This window comes from Oncorhynchus kisutch, linkage group LG19 (assembly GCF_002021735.2).
Source record: "Oncorhynchus kisutch isolate 150728-3 linkage group LG19, Okis_V2, whole genome shotgun sequence".
NCBI lineage: Eukaryota > Metazoa > Chordata > Actinopteri > Salmoniformes > Salmonidae > Oncorhynchus > Oncorhynchus kisutch.
Genome location: NC_034192.2, coordinates 1,001,342 through 1,021,149, shown reverse-complemented (window position 1 = coordinate 1,021,149; position 19,808 = coordinate 1,001,342). Strand labels below are relative to the sequence as shown.

At 46.0% G+C, this 19,808-nt stretch overlaps 1 protein-coding gene across 1 annotated transcript in view; it reads right to left on the bottom strand.

Annotated features, from left to right (window-relative positions):
• Nucleotides 1-17: 17 nt before the first annotated feature.
• LOC109878566 (proline-rich transmembrane protein 4-like) overlaps nt 18-19,808 on the bottom strand; it is a 36,451-nt gene continuing 16,660 nt past the window's right edge. The window contains exon 3 of the mRNA XM_020470777.2: nt 18-2,761. Within this exon, the coding sequence (XP_020326366.2) occupies nt 702-2,761 (2,060 nt within the window). The 3' untranslated portion in view covers nt 18-701. The remainder of the gene's footprint in view (nt 2,762-19,808) is intronic.

The window sequence follows — 19,808 nt, the reverse complement described above, 5'->3', positions numbered from 1 at the left end:
ATTGATATTAAAGCACATCTCTAACATGTCTAATTCTTCATGTAGAGGCTCACAAACACAATTCTATTTGACTGAATTGAAACAACTTGGCATTGAATAACAATCTTACTCTATGAAAATGTAAAGTACATTTGTTTTATCAGTCCCGTGTAGCTCAGTTGGTAGAGCATGGTGCTGGCAACACCAGGGTTTGATTCCCACAGGGGACCAGTATGGAGAAGAAGAAAAAGTATGAGAATGTATGCACTCACAATTTGGATAAGAGTATGTTAAAATAAGATTTTCAGTAGTCGTTTATTAAGTGCTTATTTCAATCACAGTATTATTTATTTGAATGCAAAACGTTTTGTACAAATGTATTTTGCTTTCCTGTGCCCCTCTTGAAATGCACAGGAAAACGCAACTTTTATTAACGTATCAAACTTCATCATCCAATAGCAAATGTGAAAAAAAATGTCACAAATTTATCCTTGGCATGTGGCATTCTGTGGCAGTTAAAAGACTCCTGTCAACATTCACAAACATTGCCTCAGTTCATTTACTCAAACATTTGGCACTATTTTACCTTTCTTGACAATGAAGGCTAGCCTGATGAATCAAACCGCTCGTTGCTCCTTACAGATCGTGACACCATCTTGAATCCTTCTTCACAACCCCTTATTTCAGTCCAGTCTTTAGCCCTTGACTGTTGAGAGCTCTGCCTACAGGTCAATTGTCTCACTGCAGATGCTCATCGCATCAATCTGTCTGCAGACATTGATGAACTCCTCTTGTACGGACCGGTCCGCTTCAGACTCTAGGTCAAGACTCTCCTGTGAGGCTGACCCCAGTGTGCGATAGTGTCTCTGCATGTGTGAGCCCTGGTGGCTGGAGACTGTAATGCGGCTTGAGCTGCCGCCTAGGGATGAGGGTTGGGCGTGCCCCTCTGGGCTGGAACAGAGGACCAGAGAGGACCCCCCTAATGAGGGTCTGTACAGGGAGCAGGAGGAGGAACTTCCCCTCCAGTGTTCTGGGGAAGAGGAGTTGGAGGACAGGGAGGGAGATGGTGGAGCACCCAGGATGGTGTCGCCTGCCATAGGTCGGTTTGGTAGAGGGGTTGGGGGAGGAGGGGGCATCTCCACGCAGGAGGTCGTCCGGTACAGGCCTGGGTCAGCTGAGAGGGTCTCTCGAAGCACCTGGCCACCATTGGGCAGGGTGGACGTGGAGTAGGGGATGTTGAGTGACAGGTCACTGCAGCAAAAGGGTATGGACGGCCTGAAGAGGCTTATGGGAAAGAGGTCCTCGCTGAAGAGCGCCTCATCAATACTACGGCGCAGGTTGATGGGCGATGGCGGCCGCAGGTCAGCCGTGGAGTCGCTGGTGAAGGAGGAACCCCCGGACGCCTCTCCACCACACCTGTCCTCGGGCTTGCTGGAGCCAGGCAGATCCAAATTCAGGTCCAGGTCTCTGTAAGCCAAGGCCCGGTTGCTGTGGTACAGGAGGTCCAGGCCGTTCAAGCTGCTGCCTAGCCTTTCATCCATCAGTGTGTAGAGGGGCAGGCACTCTGTCTCCCCGTGCCCAATGTCGCAGATGGCCAGCTTTTCCTGCTGGCTCAGGGTCCACTGGTAGGTTCCCGGCATAATGGGCGACTTGATCGCCAGCAGCTCCGTCCAGCAGCTTCCAGGCTGGGGAAGGTGGTCAGAGCAGTAGATTGGCTGGGCCACCACCAGGGCTAAGGTGAGACAAACTCCGGCCTCACAAACCCTGCAGCTGAGCTGGAAGGTCCACCAAGGCCAGGGGCGGAACACATCTGCTCCTCCGGCGAGCCCCAGAGAGTGGAGCATGGCGTACAGCTGCAGCCCGGCGCATGCCAGGCAGAACAGAGCCGAAAGGCACACTGTTGCAGCCGCACGGTCCCAGTCCCTGCTCTCTGCGAATGGACAGCGGTTGTATCGCTCAGCTGGCGTGGGCGAGGTGTTATTCAGGTGGTAAATGTGCTTTGAGTCCGCCCGTACGTAGCAGAAGAACACAAAATAGGCGACCGATAGAAAAGAAACCAGCGCCACAAATGCTCCCCGGGAGATGAGCGAGATGAAGAGGCAGAAGGGCGCCCTCCTCTGGTAGAGCCTCAGCAGTGCTACAGGACCAAAAGCTGCTGCGAAGTGCAGCAACACCAGACAGGCCAGAAAACAGGGTCTCTGGAAGGCTGAGTAGGATAGCTGCATCCTGGAGCGCATAGAGAGGAGCAGGAAGACCAGGCCGAAGGCTGCAGTCAGGCAGGGGAACGGAGCTTCGTAGAGCAGCAGGGAGGCCTCGGTGGAGGGCAGCCGGTCCTGATGGCCGTAGGCATCGTAGAGGAGGGAGAAAGCCCTGGTACACCCTGCAGCCAGGAGGAAGACGCTGACCAGGCCGAAGTAGCCACAGCCGGAAGGGCAGCGCAGGGGCAGGCACAGCAGGTTGAGCGCCGAGGCCAGGGTCACCATGGCGAAGATGGAGCCCAGACCGTACACGTGTGCATCCCAGGCTAACCCCCAGGCGGCCATAGCGCTGTTCCAATCAGAGTGCAGGGATACGAACATGGGCCGGGACGGAATCAGGAAGGGGTTATTTGATTGGTTTGCGGAGGGGGTGTTGGCGGTGGGGAGGACGTCAGAGGTGGTAAGCGGCGCCCAGGTGTCGGAGATATTGCAGATCCCCGAACGTTCCTGATTGCAGTCTGGGAGGTAGGTAGCTTCACTGCCCGTTGGGTCGGACAGCCAGTCTTCAGCATCAGGAAGGTTACCTGAAAAAAACATTGGGAAAATATAGAATTTCAATTTCTATTCCATAAAAAGTTGATCGCTTTTTAAAAAGCAATTTGTCATGAGGTTTGACATGTGAAATCCACCTGTGGCCATCTGACCGTCCCAAATATAGATCAATGCCATATGCAGCAGCGTCTATACAGCGCAATGCTGCACAGCCACATCGTCCTCAGGATGCTGTTTTCTGATAACAGCATAGTAATACAATTTACCAGCAGAGGGCAACACCCAAGAGAGTCCATTCTAAACAGGCACACATGAGAATACACAGCGTTTACTCAACATTCGAGCCTAGACACTAATGGGCTGAGGGCCAAGTCTGTGAAAGCATGTGGGCTGAGGGCCAAGTCTGTGAAAGCATGTGGGCTAAGGCTGTTAGGAGGAAACCTCCAACTGGACTCGGCCTAGAAAGGGGGAAGAGAAAAGGGCAGATCAGTGGGGCCTGAAGACCACAGAGCTGATTCCTTCTTTCTATGACATAAGCAGCCAGTGAACATCTGTTGTTTCCATACAAACATGGCTGACGATGATTGTATTATACATGTTATTCAGTGCACCGTGGGAGGAAATGGCTGTTTGTGGCTTGGTTCAGGACAGACTTGGAGTGTCCCTTTTTAAATTGTACATGCGTGTATGTTAGAACTCTGGCATGGCTGCAAGACTAATCTGCGCTGTTAAATGTATATGTTTATAAAGGCTACTGGTAAGATAATGCATGGAAGATGACTTGGATGTGTGTACCTAGTAGTCATTACACACAAATGCATCACGGATGGGCACTAGCGACGGTTTCCCTCGCACGGTTTTAGGCTCTTCCTTTTCAAAGCGAGCAGACTTCGGCAGCCAACATCTTACGTGACGTCCATAATAGCCATTATTTAAAGCATTATCCTCAATCAATGCCACTTCAGTAAAACTGATCAGCTAGGACATCAAACAGACCAGCGGCACCCATTTATTTCCATGCTTCTCCTCACTCCTCCTATTGAAGACGTGAAAACACAAACAGGCCGAATTACATCTTGTATCCAGACACAGACACACAGCCTCATCAGTCATTCAAGCCCAGCCCTATCAGATATAATCTACAGGAGGTTGGTGGCACCTTAATGTAGGAGGACAGGCTCGTGGTAAAGGCTGGAGCAGAATCAATGGAATGGTATCATTCTGTTCGCTCCGTTCCAGACATTATTATGAACCGTCCTCCCACCAGGCTCCTTATTGGGCTACAGAGACAGAGACAAACGAGCAGGATATCCTGGTATACAGGGAGGTACTAGCAGTTACAGAGCTGCATGATTTGTGGGCTGCTAGATGTAGAGTACCTTGTGACTCTGTGAAACGTCTGTCTGTGATAGTGGTGTGAAGTGGACTGTGGGTTGGATTTGAGTAAAATAAGGATGCTTTTGAATATTGTATAATGCAACCCAGGCATTTGTCAAATGGTCCCAAAATGTGGTCTGTATGGTACTAAAATGCAGTTTGGATGATAAACAAGAATAGATCATGTCTGGTGGTACATTGATTGCATGTTGTTATGCAACCTCGATTTATGTACAAACTTCTGTACCACAAAACTAAGTAATGTATTTATACATTTAAGTTGTCCCTTTTCTGTTGTGATATATGAGACCCTAGCTCCTCTGATTGTGTTGTATGGTAGCTGTCTGTTTCCCCACCCCGTCTCAGTCCCAGATCCGTAATGGACTGTTTTGTTTGTGACGTCTCTTCTATACTGGTCCTGTTTCCTCCCTCGAAGACCATTCTTCTTTTTTTCTCTCTCTCTCTGACACACACGCTCTCTCTTCCTCTCATAACCTCTACCCCATCGTTGTGTCTCTCTCTTCCTCTCATAACCTCTACCCCATCGTTGTGTGTCTCTCTCTTCCTCTCATAACCTCTATCCCATCATAACCTCTACCCCATCATAACCTCTACCCCATCGTTGTGTCTCTCTCTTCCTCTCATAACCTCTACCCCATCATAACCACTACCCCATCGTTGTGTCTCTCTCTACCCCATCATAACCTCTACCCCATCGTTGTGTGTGTGTCTCTTCCTCTCATAACCTCTACCCCATCGTTGTGTGTCTCTCTCTTCCTCTCATAACCTCTACCCCATCATAACCTCTACCCCATCATAACCTCTACCCCATCATAACCTCTACCCCATCATAACCTCTACCCCATTTTTTATTTTTATTTTTTTATTTCACCTTTATTTAACCAGGTAGGCTAGTTGAGAACATCTTTATTTAACCAGGTAGGCTAGTTGAGAACACCTTTATTTAACCAGGTAGGCTAGTTGAGAACAAGTTCTCATTTGCAACTGCGACCTGGCCAAGATAAAGCATAGCAGTGTGAACAGACAACACAGAGTTACACATGGAGTAAACAATTAACAAGTCAATAACACAGTAGAAAAAAAAGGGGAGTCTATATACATTGTGTGCAAAAGGCATGAGGAGGTAGGCGAATAATTAAAATTTTGCAGATTAACACTGGAGTGATAAATGATCAGATGGTCATGTACAGGTAGAGATATTGGTGTGCAAAAGAGCAGAAAAGTAAATAAATATAAACCGTATGGGGATGAGGTAGGTGAAAATAGGTGGGCTATTTACCAATAGACTATGTACAGCTGCAGCGATCGGTTAGCTGCTCAGATAGCAGATGTTTGAAGTTGGTGAGGGAGATAAAAGTCTCCAACTTCAGCGATTTTTGCAATTCGTTCCAGTCACAGGCAGCAGAGTACTGGAACGAAAGGCGGCCAAATGAGGTGTTGGCTTTAGGGATGATCAGTGAGATACACCTGCTGGAGCGCGTGCTACAGATGGGTGTTGCCATCGTGACCAGTGAACTGAGATAAGGCGGAGCTTTACCTAGCATGGACTTGTAGATGACCTGGAGCCAGTGGGTCTGGCGACAAATATGTAGCGAGGGCCAGCCGACTAGAGCATACAAGTCGCAGTGGTGGGTGGTATAAGGTGCTTTAGTGACAAAACGGATGGCACTGTGATAAACTGCATCCAGTTTGCTGAGTAGAGTGTTGGAAGCAATTTTGTAGATGACATCGCCAAAGTCGAGGATCGGTAGGATAGTCAGTTTTACTAGGGTAAGTTTGGCGGCGAGAGTGAAGGAGGCTTTGTTGCGGAATAGAAAGCCGACTCTTGATTTGATTTTCGATTGGAGATGTTTGATATGAGTCTGGAAGGAGAGTTTACAGTCTAGCCAGACACCTAGGTACCTCTACCCCATCGTTGTGTGTCTCTCTCTTCCTCTCATAACCTCTACCCCATCATAACCTCTACCCCATCGTTGTGTGTCTCTCTCTTCCTCTCATAACCTCTACCCCATCGTTGTGTGTGTCTCTCTCTTCCTCTCATAACCTCTACCCCATCATAACCTCTACCCCATCGTTGTGTGTGTCTCTCTCTTCCTCTCATAACCTCTACCCCATCATAACCTCTACCCCATCGTTGTGTGTGTCTCTCTCTTCCTCTCATAACCTCTACCCCATCATAACCTCTACCCCATCGTTGTGTGTGTCTCTCTCTTCCTCTCATAACCTCTACCCCATCATAACCTCTACCCCATCGTTGTGTGTCTCTCTCTTCCTCTCATAACCTCTACCCCATTGTTGTGTGTCTCTCTCTTCCTCCCGCATTGCCCCTTCTCTCTCTCTCGCTCTCTCACTCTCTCCCTGTCTAAATACACTGCCTGGCAAACCCTGGCTCAATTGAGCTCTAATGTGAACAGCTTTGGGTATGGTGTGCATACATGTGGCCATTCAACCATATTGAGGATGCTGAAACACAAAATCCAGTGCCTTTTTCTCTCAGTTTAATGCAAGAGTGCTTCCTGTTAACATGGTGTGTTGTAGAAAGGTTGTTATTAAGACTGTATGCTCCACCTCCCATCAGCCTCCCTGGTCCCTCTCATTCGCCGACCAAAGAAACCTCCCCACTCTAATCAGGAAGCCCAAACCACAACATTGACTCCTGAACATTTCTATCAAAGCCTGACTCGAGTGGCTGATCCTTTTAAAGAGGGGCTTCAACATAAACCTCAGCGCTGTCCTGCAGAGTACTGATGGTCTTCTTTTGGAACTCGTTTAGTCTTCATTCCGTGCTCAGCCACCGACTCCCGAGATTCGGTGTGAGTTGATGACGAACCCGTCAAGCTCTGGGAAATATGAACCTGAGTGATCGATCTGTCTTGCGGCACAACGTCACCATTTTTATTTGACCTCTGACAGACGGTTACGAGACGGGCGACCGGGGCTTTAATCATGGCGCTAATGCAGTGAAATACTGACTGCCAATGTTTTAAGAGGCTTTGTTTTCCCCCGATGCAGGGTTTTTTAATTAGGCCCGCTGAATCTTTAATGGGCAGAAAGGAAACGTGTTTATTAAAGAGGTTCCTCCGTGCATCGTTCCATGATGTTTCTCTATCTCTCTCTAGTCCCCTGTAGGATATAGTATACCCTAGCACAACATGGCTATTGATACATTCCCTTTAGGTTTTGCACAGTTGCGCATTTAATGAGTGTCCGTTCAGCTGACTATATAGCAGACTCTGCAGTTACAACAGTCTTGTACACGTCTAAAATCCACTGAGGTGAATCAGCACACTAACAGCTCTGACATAGCTTATTACTCAACTAATCTGGAGGGTGAAATGAACAATAAATTGTATTTGTTCTGACAGCGTTAGAATTACACTGGCTGCCAGGGGTTCTGGGCACTCCCATAACAAATCAGTGCCCCTCCCCAAAAGCAATAACATGGCACCCCCATAGAATATTAGTGTTGGTTCAGCCCACTATTTTTCAGCCACCTGTATGAGTCAGTAACTCTTTGGAACCATCCCTGATGATGACACCTACAGACTGGTTAAATTGTAATCATGTTATGATAAGAGAAGGTGCCTGATATGTTGCTTATCTGTCACTAAAAGATTCCTTTTGAAGATGGCTATTACTACAGGAGAGACGAGAAGCAGTGTCGTAACAATAATGATGTAATATTGTCATACCAGACACCCTGCCTGCACAGTGTGGAAGATGTGGGCGGGGTTTAACACAAACGGGAAGCGCCAGGCGAGGCAACTGCCACAGATAAGGGTGGTCATGTTGTGGCAGGCCAGTCGCTTGTTCCGCCCGTTTGTTTACTTTCCTGGGCGATGCCCTAGCTGCCCCGCGGGTACAGTGGAAAACGTGACTGGGGTTTCTGGACTAGAGCCAAGGGTTCCTGCCTGTCTCGCTCGGGTCAAATAATCGCCCATCGGAGCGTCCAGCCAGTCCGCCAGCCTGGATACCCGCCCCTGTTGGAATGTGGCCGTGCGACGGGGACAGCGTAGTCCGGTCCGTTCCATCGCGTGTTGCTGCCTAGTTGTAGTCTACATTCCACTTGTGATGAACCCCTCAGGTTTACAGTCAGTCACATATATGAATGTCATGTCACTGCCCGGATTCAATGCCAACAGCCTATGTCTGTATATATGTAGACACCATAATCAATAGCAAGCTCCTTTACAATAGCTTGGGCAGAGATTTTTGTAGAGGGTTAGAAAATAGAGAAAAGAAAAAGGAAATTCCAACTCATCAGGTGCAGGACAGAATAACGTATTCAAGAAAAAGATGACCTGACGATGATCCAACTCGGATCAAAGTGTTGTCTTTTCTGTGCGTCTGTTTAAATCGCCATTGAAACATACCAGAGTTGCGAACATACTGTAAGGTTCCCATAGTTCAACAGAAGTTGAGCGATTAGTATCAGACAATTTTTTACTATTTTAATGTTTCCATGGTGATGTATGTCTTTTAACTCAGTTATGCCTTAACTGCGTCTGTTTTTATCTCAATATCAAATCATTTCTGGGCATCAATTAAGTACTTTGTTATTTTTTTCAATTAAAATTGTAAAAAAAATCAAATAAATGCTTCTTAGTGTAACGGTTTTCTTCCGCTGAAGGAGAGGAGGACCAAAATGTAGCGTGGTCAGAGTTCAACATGTTTAATCAAGACCATACACGTGAACACTACAAAACATACACGAGAACACTACAAAATACAAAACAACAAATGTGAAAACTGAAACAGTCCTATCTAGTGCAATGACAGAAGACAACCACCCACAAAACCCAACACAAAACAGGCTACCTAAATATGGTTCCCAATCAGAGACAATGACTAACACCTGCCTCTGCTTGAGAACCATATCAGGCCAAACATAGAAATAGACAAACTAGACATAGAACATAGAATGCCCACTCAGCTCACGTCCTGACCAACACTAAAACAAAGAAAACACAAAAGAACTATGGTCAGAACGTGACACATTTCTCAAGCTAGGACTATGGTAGTGGTCTGAGTGAGGGTCCTAAGCTTTATGGGAGGGATATGGAACCTCAAAACTAGCTGTTATTGGCAGAGAGGTTTAAAACTCTCTTTGTTATTGGTCTATGGGCAGCAGGTAGCCTCAAGGTTAATGTTGGGCCAGTAACCGAAAGGTCTCTGGTTCGCGTACCAGAGCCGACAAGGAGAAAAGTCTGTCACTGTTCCCTTGAGCAAGGCACTTAACTCTAATTACTTCTGGGGCATTGTACGTGACCCTGGCCATGACCCCACTCTCTGTGGGTGTCTCAGGGAGAGTTGGGATATGCAAGAAACACATTCCCATTATACACTTGTGTGTAACAGGAGAAATATAAGCACCCCCAAATTATTATTAAATATTGCCTGTCGCCAGGCAGTCCAAAATCCATCCCACCTGAACAGGCAGAAATCACAGCCGGTCTTGTCAAACAGCTCTTACGTTAATACGGCATTATCAGCATTTTCACAATTTCACACTATTATTCCAACCTCATAGTGTGGAAATACAGGTAACTGACAAAATAAATGAACCAGCAACATAAAGTGTCATAATAGGATGTTGGCCACCACGAGGTACCTGAACACCTTCAATGTGCCTCGGCAAGTTGGCCAGCACGAGGCACCTGAACACCTTCAATGTGCCTTGGCAAGTTGGCGTAGATTCTACAAGTGTCTGGAACTCTATAGGAGGGATGCGACACCATTATTCCACCAGAAATTCCATCATTTGGTGTTTTGTTGATGGTGGTGGAAAACACTGTCTCAGGTGGCGCTCCAGAATCTCCAATAAGTGTTCCATTCATCGGTTGAGATCTGGTGACTGAGACGGCCATGGCATATGGCTTACATCGTTTTCATGCTCATCAAACCATTCAGTGACCACTCGTGCCCTGTGGATGGGGGCTCCACTCCCATCAGGATAGACATGATTCACCATAGGTTGAAGGTGATCACTCAGAATGGCTGTGTATTAATTGACATTTACCTTGCCCTCTAAGGGATCGAGTGGACCTAAACCATGCTAGAAAAATGCACCCCACAGAGCCACCAGAACCTTCATTTACTCAAGGGTTTCCATTATTTTGGCAGTTACCTGTATATATAAAACACAGGTAAATCACGTTTTTGACAGCACTGGGCCTTTAATACTCTTAATATGCCCCCCTTTGATTAATTTTCATCACATCAACTGATGATTGTGGACTTCAGGAAACAGCAGAGGGAACACCCCCCCATCCACATCGATGGAACAGTAGTGGAGAGGGTAGCAAGTTTTAAGTTCCTCGGCATACACATCACAGACAAACTGAATTGGTCCACTCACACAGACAGCATCGTGAGGAAGGCGCAGCAGCGCCTCTTCAACCTCAGGAGGCTGAAGAAATTCGGCTTGTCACCAAAAGCACTCACAAACTTCTACAGATGCACAATCGAGAGCATCCTGGCGGGCTGTATCACCGCCTGGTATGGCAACTGCACCGCCCTCAACCGTAAGGCTCTCCAGAGGGTAGTGAGGTCTGCACAACGCATCACTGGGGGCAAACTACCTGCCCTCCAGGACACCTACACCACCCGATGCTACAGGAAGGCCATAAAGATCATCAAGGACATCAACCACCCGAGCCACTGCCTGTTCACCCCGCTGTCATCCAGAAGGCGAGGTCAGTACAGGTGCATCAAAGCTGGGACCGAGAGACTGAAAAACAGCTTCTATCTCAAGGCCATCAGACTGTTAAACAGCCACCACTAACATTGAGTGGCTACTGCCAACACACTGTCAATGCCACTGACTCTACTCCAGCCACTTTAATCATGGGAATTGATGGGAAATGATGTAAATATATCACTAGCCACTTTAAACAATGCTACCTTATATAATGTTACTTACCCTACATTATTCATCTCATATGCATACGTAGATACTGTACTCTATATCATCGACTGCATCCTTATGTAATACATGTATCACTAGCCACTTTAACTATGCCACTTGGTTTACATACTCATCTCATATGTATATACTGTACTCGATATCATCTACTGTATCTTGCCTATGCTGCTCTGTACCATCACTCATTCATATATCTTTATGTACATATTCTCTATCCCCTTACACTGTGTATAAGACAGTAGTTTTTTTTGGAATTGTTAGTTAGATCACTTGTTCGTTATTACTGCATTGTCGGAACTAGAAGCACAAGCATTTCGCTACACTCGCATTAACATCTGCTAACCATGTGTATGTGACAAATACAATTTGATTTGATTTGATTTGATTTGATAGGTAAATTAGAACATCAGTGGTCATCAAGGAAATAGGAGGAAAGGAACCAGTTGAAGACTATTTGTTCCAGGATCCCAGTGTAAACCTTGACACCTGACTGCAGAACTCAACTCCCACTGACATCCTCCCCTCCATCTTTCTAATTGGTCTCCTGTTGTCCCCGCGTCAGGAAAATCCAAGGCTTCATTTAGCTTTCATCTGTTTTCCTTCACTTTCAATTTCACTGTCCTCAGAAAGGCAATTCAGCCGGAACGACTGTTGGAGGAGCTGTCATGCACATTGAAGAGGAGAGAATTGTATTTTGTGGCAAAAAAAGTGGAAAGATCTGATATGATCCCAAAACTCCTTTACATCAACAGACCCTGGCCTGCTACAGTCCTACATAGGAACATGTTATGGACTGATTTGATATTTGATTTGCATGATAAGGAGGCAGCAGATTCTCTCTCTCACACACACAAGCCTCTGTGGTGTCACGTCATCTGCAGTAGCACATTTAACTAGTCTATTTTTACTATTTGGCTGAATAGGTCTGCTATTTCTGGGCAGTAATGTGGGTTACATCTGCTGCGGAGAAGTGGGTTTCAAATGAACCTCTTAATTATCACATGATTAATGAATCTTTACTGACCATCCACCAGATGTTTCTACTTCCTCTCTACCTGAGTTGTTCTTCTGAAAAGGGTTGCTACTAATCAAACGAAGAGAGGGAGAGAGGTCCTTAGCTAGACTCCGGCTGGTAAATGTTCAACAACACGATTCCAGCCAACAGTCACCTCCCTTTGGAGGCAATTAGAGACTGTAGGAAGGGCTGAGGGAAATGTTTCTGCCTGGCTGTTGTGACTCTCAGACAGATTGTAACAGTAATAGGCTGCTTTGCTCTTCAAACTGACAGTGTGTTGAGCTAGATTGGGGAAGTAAGTAAGCGAGGAGTGATTGGAGGGCTTGTGTATTTTGTGCCTTGCGAAAGTATTCGGCCCCCTTGAACTTTGCGACCTTTTGCCACATTTCAGGCTTCAAACATAAAGATATAAAACTGTATTTTTTTGTGAAGAATCAACAACAAGTGGGACACGATCATGAAGTGAAACAACATTTATTGGATATTTCAAACTTTTTTAACAAATCAAAAACTGAAAAATTGGGCGTGCAAAATTATTCAGCCCCCTTAAGGTAATACTTTGTAGCGCCACCTTTTGCTGCGATTACAGCTGTAAGTCGCTTGGGGTATGTCTCTATCAGTTTTGCACATCGAGAGACCGAAATTTTTTCCCATTCCTCCTTGCAAAACAGCTCGAGCTCAGTGAGGTTGGATGGAGAGCATTTGTGAACAGCAGTTTTCAGTTCTTTCCACAGATTCTTGATTGGATTCAGGTCTGGACTTTGACTTGGCCATTCTAACACCTGGATATGTTTATTTTTGAACCATTCCATTGTAGATTTTGCTTTATGTTTTGGATCATTGTCTTGTTGGAAGACAAATCTCCGTCCCAGTCTCAGGTCTTTTGCAGACTCCATCAGGTTTTCTTCCAGAATGGTCCTGTATTTGGCTCCATCCATCTTCCCATCAATTTTAACCATCTTCCCTGTCCCTGCTGAAGAAAAGCAGGCCCAAACCATGATGCTGCCACCACCATGTTTGACAGTGGGGATGGTGTAATCAGGGTGATGAGCTGTGTTGCTTTTACGCCAAACATAACGTTTTGCATTGTTGCCAAAAAGTTCAATTTTGGTTTCATCTGACCAGAGCACCTTCTTCCACATGTTTGGTGTCTCTCCCAGGTGGCTTGTGGCAAACTTTAAACAACACTTTTTATGGATATCTTTAAGAAATGGCTTTCTTCTTGCCACTCTTCCATAAAGGGCAGATTTGTGCAATATACGACTGATTGTTGTCCTATGGACAGAGTCTCCCACCTCAGCTGTAGATCTCTGCAGTTCATCCAGAGTGATCATGGGCCTCTTGGCTGCATCTCTGATCAGTCTTCTCCTTGTATGAGCTGAAAGTTTAGAGGGACGGCCAGGTCTTGGTAGATTTGCAGTGGTCTGATACTCCTTCCATTTCAATATTATCGCTTGCACAGTGCTCCTTGGGATGTTTAAAGCTTGGGAAATCTTTTTGTATCCAAATCCAGCTATAAACTTCTTCACAACAGTATCTCGGACCTGCCTGGTGTGTTCCTTGTTCTTCATGATGCTCTCTGCGCTTTTAACGGACCTCTGAGACTATCACAGTGCAGGTGCATTTATACGGAGACTTGATTACACACAGGTGGATTGTATTTATCATCATTAGTCATTTAGGTCAACATTGGATCATTCAGAGATCCTCACTGAACTTCTGGAGAGAGTTTGCTGCACTGAAAGTAAAGGGGCTGTATAATTTTGCACGCCCAATCTTTCAGTTTTTGATTTGTTAAAAAAGTTTGAAATATCCAATGAATGTCGTTCCACTTCATGATTGTGTCCCACTTGCTGTTGATTCTTCACAAAAAAATACAGTTTTATATCTTTATGTTTGAAGCCTGAAATGTGGCAAAAGGTCGCAAAGTTCAAGGGGGCCGAATACTTTCGCAAGGCACTGTAGTGTGTTCAAGTGTGTGTGTGTGTGTGTGTGTTTCTAAGGGTGTGTGCGTGCGTATCTTTGTGTGTCCAGTATCTTATTTGTGTTTGTGTAATGTTAAGTGCGATCCAGTTACCTGTGATCAGTGGCTTTGACGTTGTCGTCGTAATGACTCCTGGTGGTATTTGTATTTATTATGGATCCCCATTAGTTCCTGCTAAGGCAGCAGCTACTCTTCCTGGGGTTTATTATTAATCCCCATTAGTTCCTGCTAAGGCAGCAGCTACTCTTCCTGGGGTTTATTATGGATCCCCATTAGTTCCTACTAAGGCAGCAGATACTCTTCCTGGGGTTTATTATGGATCCCCATTAGTTCCTGCTAAGGCAGCAGCTACTCTTACTGGGGTTTATTATGGATCCCCATTAGTTCCTGCTAAGGCAGCAGCTACTCTTCCTGGGGTCCAGCAAAATGAAGGCAGTTATACAATTTTAAAAACATTACAATACATTCATAGCAGATTTCACAACACACTACTCCACTACCACATATCTACAACACAAAATCCATGTGTACGTGTGCGTATGTTATCGTGTTTGTATGCATGTGTCTGTGCCTATGTTTGTGTTGCTTCACAGTCCCCGCTGTTCCATAAGGTGTCTTAAAATACATGATTTTACTGCTGCATTAGTTACCTGATGTGGAAAAGAGTTCCATGTAGTCATGGCTCCATGTAATACTGTGTGCCTCCCATAGTCTGTTCTGGACTTGGGGACTGTAAAGAGACCTGTGGTGTCATGTCTTGTGCATAGATGTCTGAGCTGTGTGCTAGTCGTTTGAACAGACAGCTTTGTGTTTCTAACAAATACAAGTAGTGATAACGTCTGTCCTCCACTTTGAGCCAGGAGAGATTGACATGCATATTATTAATGTTTGCTGTCTGTGTACATCCAAGGGCCAGCCGTGCTGCCCTGTTCTGAGCCAATTGTAATTTTCCTAAGTCCCTCTTTGTGGCACCTGACCACACGACTGAACAGTAGTCCAGGTCGACCAAACTAGGGCCTGTAGGACCTGTCTTGTTGATAGTGTTGTTAAGAAAGTAGAGCAGCGCTTTATTATGGCCAGACTTCTCCCCATCTTAGCTACTGTTGTATCAATCTGTTTTGACCATGACCGTATACAATCCAGAGTTACTCCAAGCAGTTTAGTCACCTCAACTTGCTCAATTTCCACATGATTTATTACAAGATTTAGTTGAGGTTTAGGGTTTAGTGAATGATTTGTCCACAATGCTTTTAGTTTTTGAAATGTAAAGGACTAACTCATTCCTGTGGTGTCCTCGGTACAGGATCCACCCCATCTTCATCCCCATCGTGCCACTCCTCATCAGGAACCACTGAGGAGATAGAGTTATGCAATTCAATCTCCGAGACAATAAAAACAACATACTGTAGAGTAAAGTACTGCACATGACTTGAATCACGACCGCTCTGAGATCGTTAGAGCAACACAGATTACGGGAATACTCTGTAATCTCCAGGTCGCCGAGAGAAAATGGCACAGTTCAATCCTGAACTGGCGTGTCTTGGAAGGCAGTTGAGAGATGGGGATGGCAGAATGGGAGGAAGATTTCATAACCCAGATATGTCAAATGCATCCTTCTCTCATCTGTTTATCCGTAGCCAGCCATCCGTGGTCCAGTAGTCGGGCCTGTGTAGTCTAATCACATTGACTTCTTCCTCTGTGTGTGTGTGTGCGTGTGCGTGGATATGCATCGTGGCCTGTTACGGCCTGACATCAATGTCTCTGCCACATCATCCATCTTACAGATGTAACAAGGGAAAAACAACAGCAAACAATTTCCATTTATCTCAAGTCAAAGCACTCATACAGAACAGACTGAACAGACTGCCTTATTCTAAAGCCATCTCTCTCATTCTCACCAACGCGCTCGCTCGCTCCCTCTCTCCTCTCTCTTCTCTCCTCTCGATGCATCTTAAGCAGTGATCTAGTATCAGCGTACCACAACCCAAACTCTTAATTCTTAATCTATCGCCAGTCCTCGATTCTAAACCTCTTGGGCTAAAGGCCCATTCCCTGACAGACTGGGTTCTAAAGCAGGGCCCACCCATTCCCTGACAGACTGGGGTCTAAAGCAGTGCCCACCCATTCCCTGACAGACTGGGTTCTAAAGCAGGGCCCACCCATTCCCTGACAGACTGGGTTCTAAAGCAGAGCCCACCCATTCCCTGACAGACTGGGGTCTAAAGCAGGGCCCACCCATTCCCTGACAAACTGGGTTCTAAAGCAGGGCCCGCCCATTCCCTGACAGACTGGGGTCTAAAGCAGGGCCCACCCATTCCCTGACAGACTGGGGTCTAAAGCAGGGCCCACCCATTCCCTGACAGACTGGGTTCTAAAGCAGGGCCCACCCATTCCCTGACAGACTGGGGTCTAAAGCAGGGCCCACCCATTCCCTGACAGACTGGGGTCTAAAGCAGAGCCCAGCCATTCCCTGACAGACTGGAGTCTAAAGCAGAGCCCAGCCATTCCCTGACAGACTGGAGTCTAAAGCAGAGCCCAGCCATTCCCTGACAGACTGGAGTCTAAAGTAGAGCCCACCCATTCCCTGACAGACAGGTCTAAAGCAGGGCCCACCCATTCCCTGACAGACTGGGATCTAAAGCAGGGCCCACCCATTCCCTGACAGACTGGGGTCTGCACAAAGCGAGAGGGGGACAGTTAATGAGGGGCTGGTACTTCCACTACACACAAGTAAGTGCACATCCTTAGGTTTGGCAGAGGTCTGTGCTTACTCCCAAACCCCCAGGGTGCGAAGAAGGGAATGCACACACAATATTTTCTCTCTCTCTCTCCTGCACACTGTGCCTACGTTCTTATAATCATAGCTTATTGTATCCATATAATTTCCTGCTTAGTTATTACCTTTACCTGAACTGATCTGTTCTTACATTGGTTGCCTCTAGATTCTAATGTCCATCTGTCTGTTAGCAGTGCTAAGGTTTATCCCTCTCTCCACTCTTAGAGGAGATTCCTAATGTGTGTGTGTATAATGGGTGGCAGGATTATTTATAGATATTGTTTGTGTGTGTGTGTGTGTGTGTGTGTGTGTGTGTGTGTGTGTGTGTGTGTGTGTGTGTGTGTGTGTGTGTGTGTGTGTGTGTGTGTGTGTGTGTGTGTGTGTGTGTGTGTGTGTGTGTGTGTTTGAGAGAGAGAGAGTCCACTAACTGAACAGTGGACCAGGAGTATCCTACTTGCTACTGTGATTCCTGAAATGCAGAGCCAGTTGGTGGAGTATTTTTCAAATCCGAATTTATACTTTTGTTGTTTTGTTTGCTAGCTCAGCTGATTAGTTAGCTCTGTCTGATTAGCCACCAAATTATGATATTGTTAGCTAGCCACTTAATATAACTTGTTTTCTAGCTAAGTTAAGCTAGCTAAGTTATCAATGCTGTGAATACAACTTTCATCTGCTGCCGACATCAGGATAGTAGAGCACTATACTAGAGCACTATACTAGAGCACTACACTAGAGCACTAGCTCCAAAAGAGGTTATAGCTTTGACTGCATGTGAATTCAGAGCCATTCAGTGACTAGCTACACAACAAACATCATTTTACCAGGTTCCTGTGAAGCACTTGTAATTAAAGTCCACCACAACATACTGTACCCGAGAGCTTCCTGGTGGGGAAGTCTGTGTTTCATTTCATTGTGTATTAGAAACACAGCGTGAGATCATTGTGATGGGATTTATCCAGTGGTTGATCAGGCAGTATAATTCTGCTCTCACTTCTGCCAGCATACACATCTCCATCACTGTCATACACACACACACACACACACACACACACACACACACACACACACACACACACACACACACACACACACACACACACACACACACACACACACACACACACACACACATATGGAGCTTAGAGTGATGAGAAATCGAAGCCGGTAGGATAGGAGGGTGAAGAGAGACAGACAGTCATATTAGGTTTCATTAAAACTGGATGTAGCTACAATACCTCATCCTCCAATTTCCTGCCCTTCCCACTCTTGCTCAATACAATCAGAATATTGCATCACTGTGCACAGGCTTATTGGGTTAGTTTTGTAGACTTCATACTAATGGGAATACGTTGCATTCTCTAAATGTATATTTCAATGAGTATTAGTAGTAACCTTGGGTGATGAAATGTGTGTGTGTGTTTGCCTGATCAACAGTCTACTCCCTGAATTTACATTTTGGACCAAACAAACACATGAGCCTCGTGATGCACAGGATGGCAACGGCTAATCAGGGTTACCGTGGTAACACAGTGGTGGCATGTTAGCCGACGATGTCGGGTCTAACGCTGGGTTCAAGTAATTTCCCCCGAGCTTCAATGTAGAAACACAAACAGGCTAAACCACGCAGTTTATTAAAACATGTGGGTTGAATCACCTCGGGGTTGCTTCGTTCGTGGTCTATTTGTGATTGAAGAGATTGACCATACTGTACTGCATTTCCGACCCCGGCTGACCTCCATGGTCTGATTTGCCATTGGTGCTTTTAAGAGCATCTAAATGAAATCAGTCACTGTTCAAATCACATGGTTGATGTGAAAATATATCTAGCTATATATGTGTGTAAAACCACTAATCAATCCAACCATTGAAAATAAATTTGTTCAAGGCCTCCCGAGTGGCGCAGTGGACTAAGGCACTGCATCGCAGTGCTAGCTGTGCCACTAGAGATTCTGGGTTCGAGTCCAGGCTCTGTGGCAGCCGGCCACAACCGGGAGACGTGAACAAGCGGTGAACAATTGGCCCAGCGTCGTCTGGGTTAGGAGAGGGTTTGGCCGGCAGGGATGTCCTAGTTCCATCGCGCACCAGCGACACCAGTGGTGGGCCGGGTGCAGTGCATGCTGACACGGTCGCCAGGTGTACAGCGTTTCCTCCGACACATTGGTGCGGCTGGCTACCGGGTTAAGTGGGCATTATGTCAAGAAGCAGTTCAGCTCGGTTGTGTTTCGGAGGATGCACGGCTCTCGACCTTCGCCTCTCCAGAGTCTGTACGGGATGGCAGCGATGAAACCAGACTGTAACTACTGTCATGACGTTGGCTTGGGGGTAGGTTTATGATAGTCATAAATACCTCTTTTCCCTCTCTCTTCCCTACTGTTGTGACATTTGACTTAGAGATTCTGGGAACATCAGAAGGTGGGGGGAAATTAACTATATTCTGGTAATCCGACCAATTGAGCATATGCGGTGGTACTTAATGAATATGATGTCAGTTCGGTTGTCATCTGAGACATTCTCATCGATGATAGGATGACATAAACTCTACAGTGGAAAGTCTACACATCAGAGTTATCGCATTCACATGGAATTGTTGTTCAATTTAAATGTTTGAATATTACAATTATTGGTGAAGAGATTAAATGTAATTTTAGCTTCCAAATGAGAGATTTGAGTTTTCATAAGGTTAGGGCTCTGCTCAATCAGTGGCCCGCCCCTGTGAAGAGTCATGGGTTATACAACTTTTCAGACACACCCTTCTCGCTCCACTATATAAAGCCTTGACGAAAATGTAACCTCCGGTTCCAAGTACGTGAGGTCTGCAGCCTCTGCGTTAAAAGGACTAACATGTCAACTATAGAACAAAGCATGAGCTTTGGTTGCGAATGGTATGAACTTTGAACTCTTATTCACTACAGAAGTGACATATCCTAGCCTTTGAGTTAGCAACATCAGCTGCAAACGCGGGCTAGGAAAGAACAGACAGA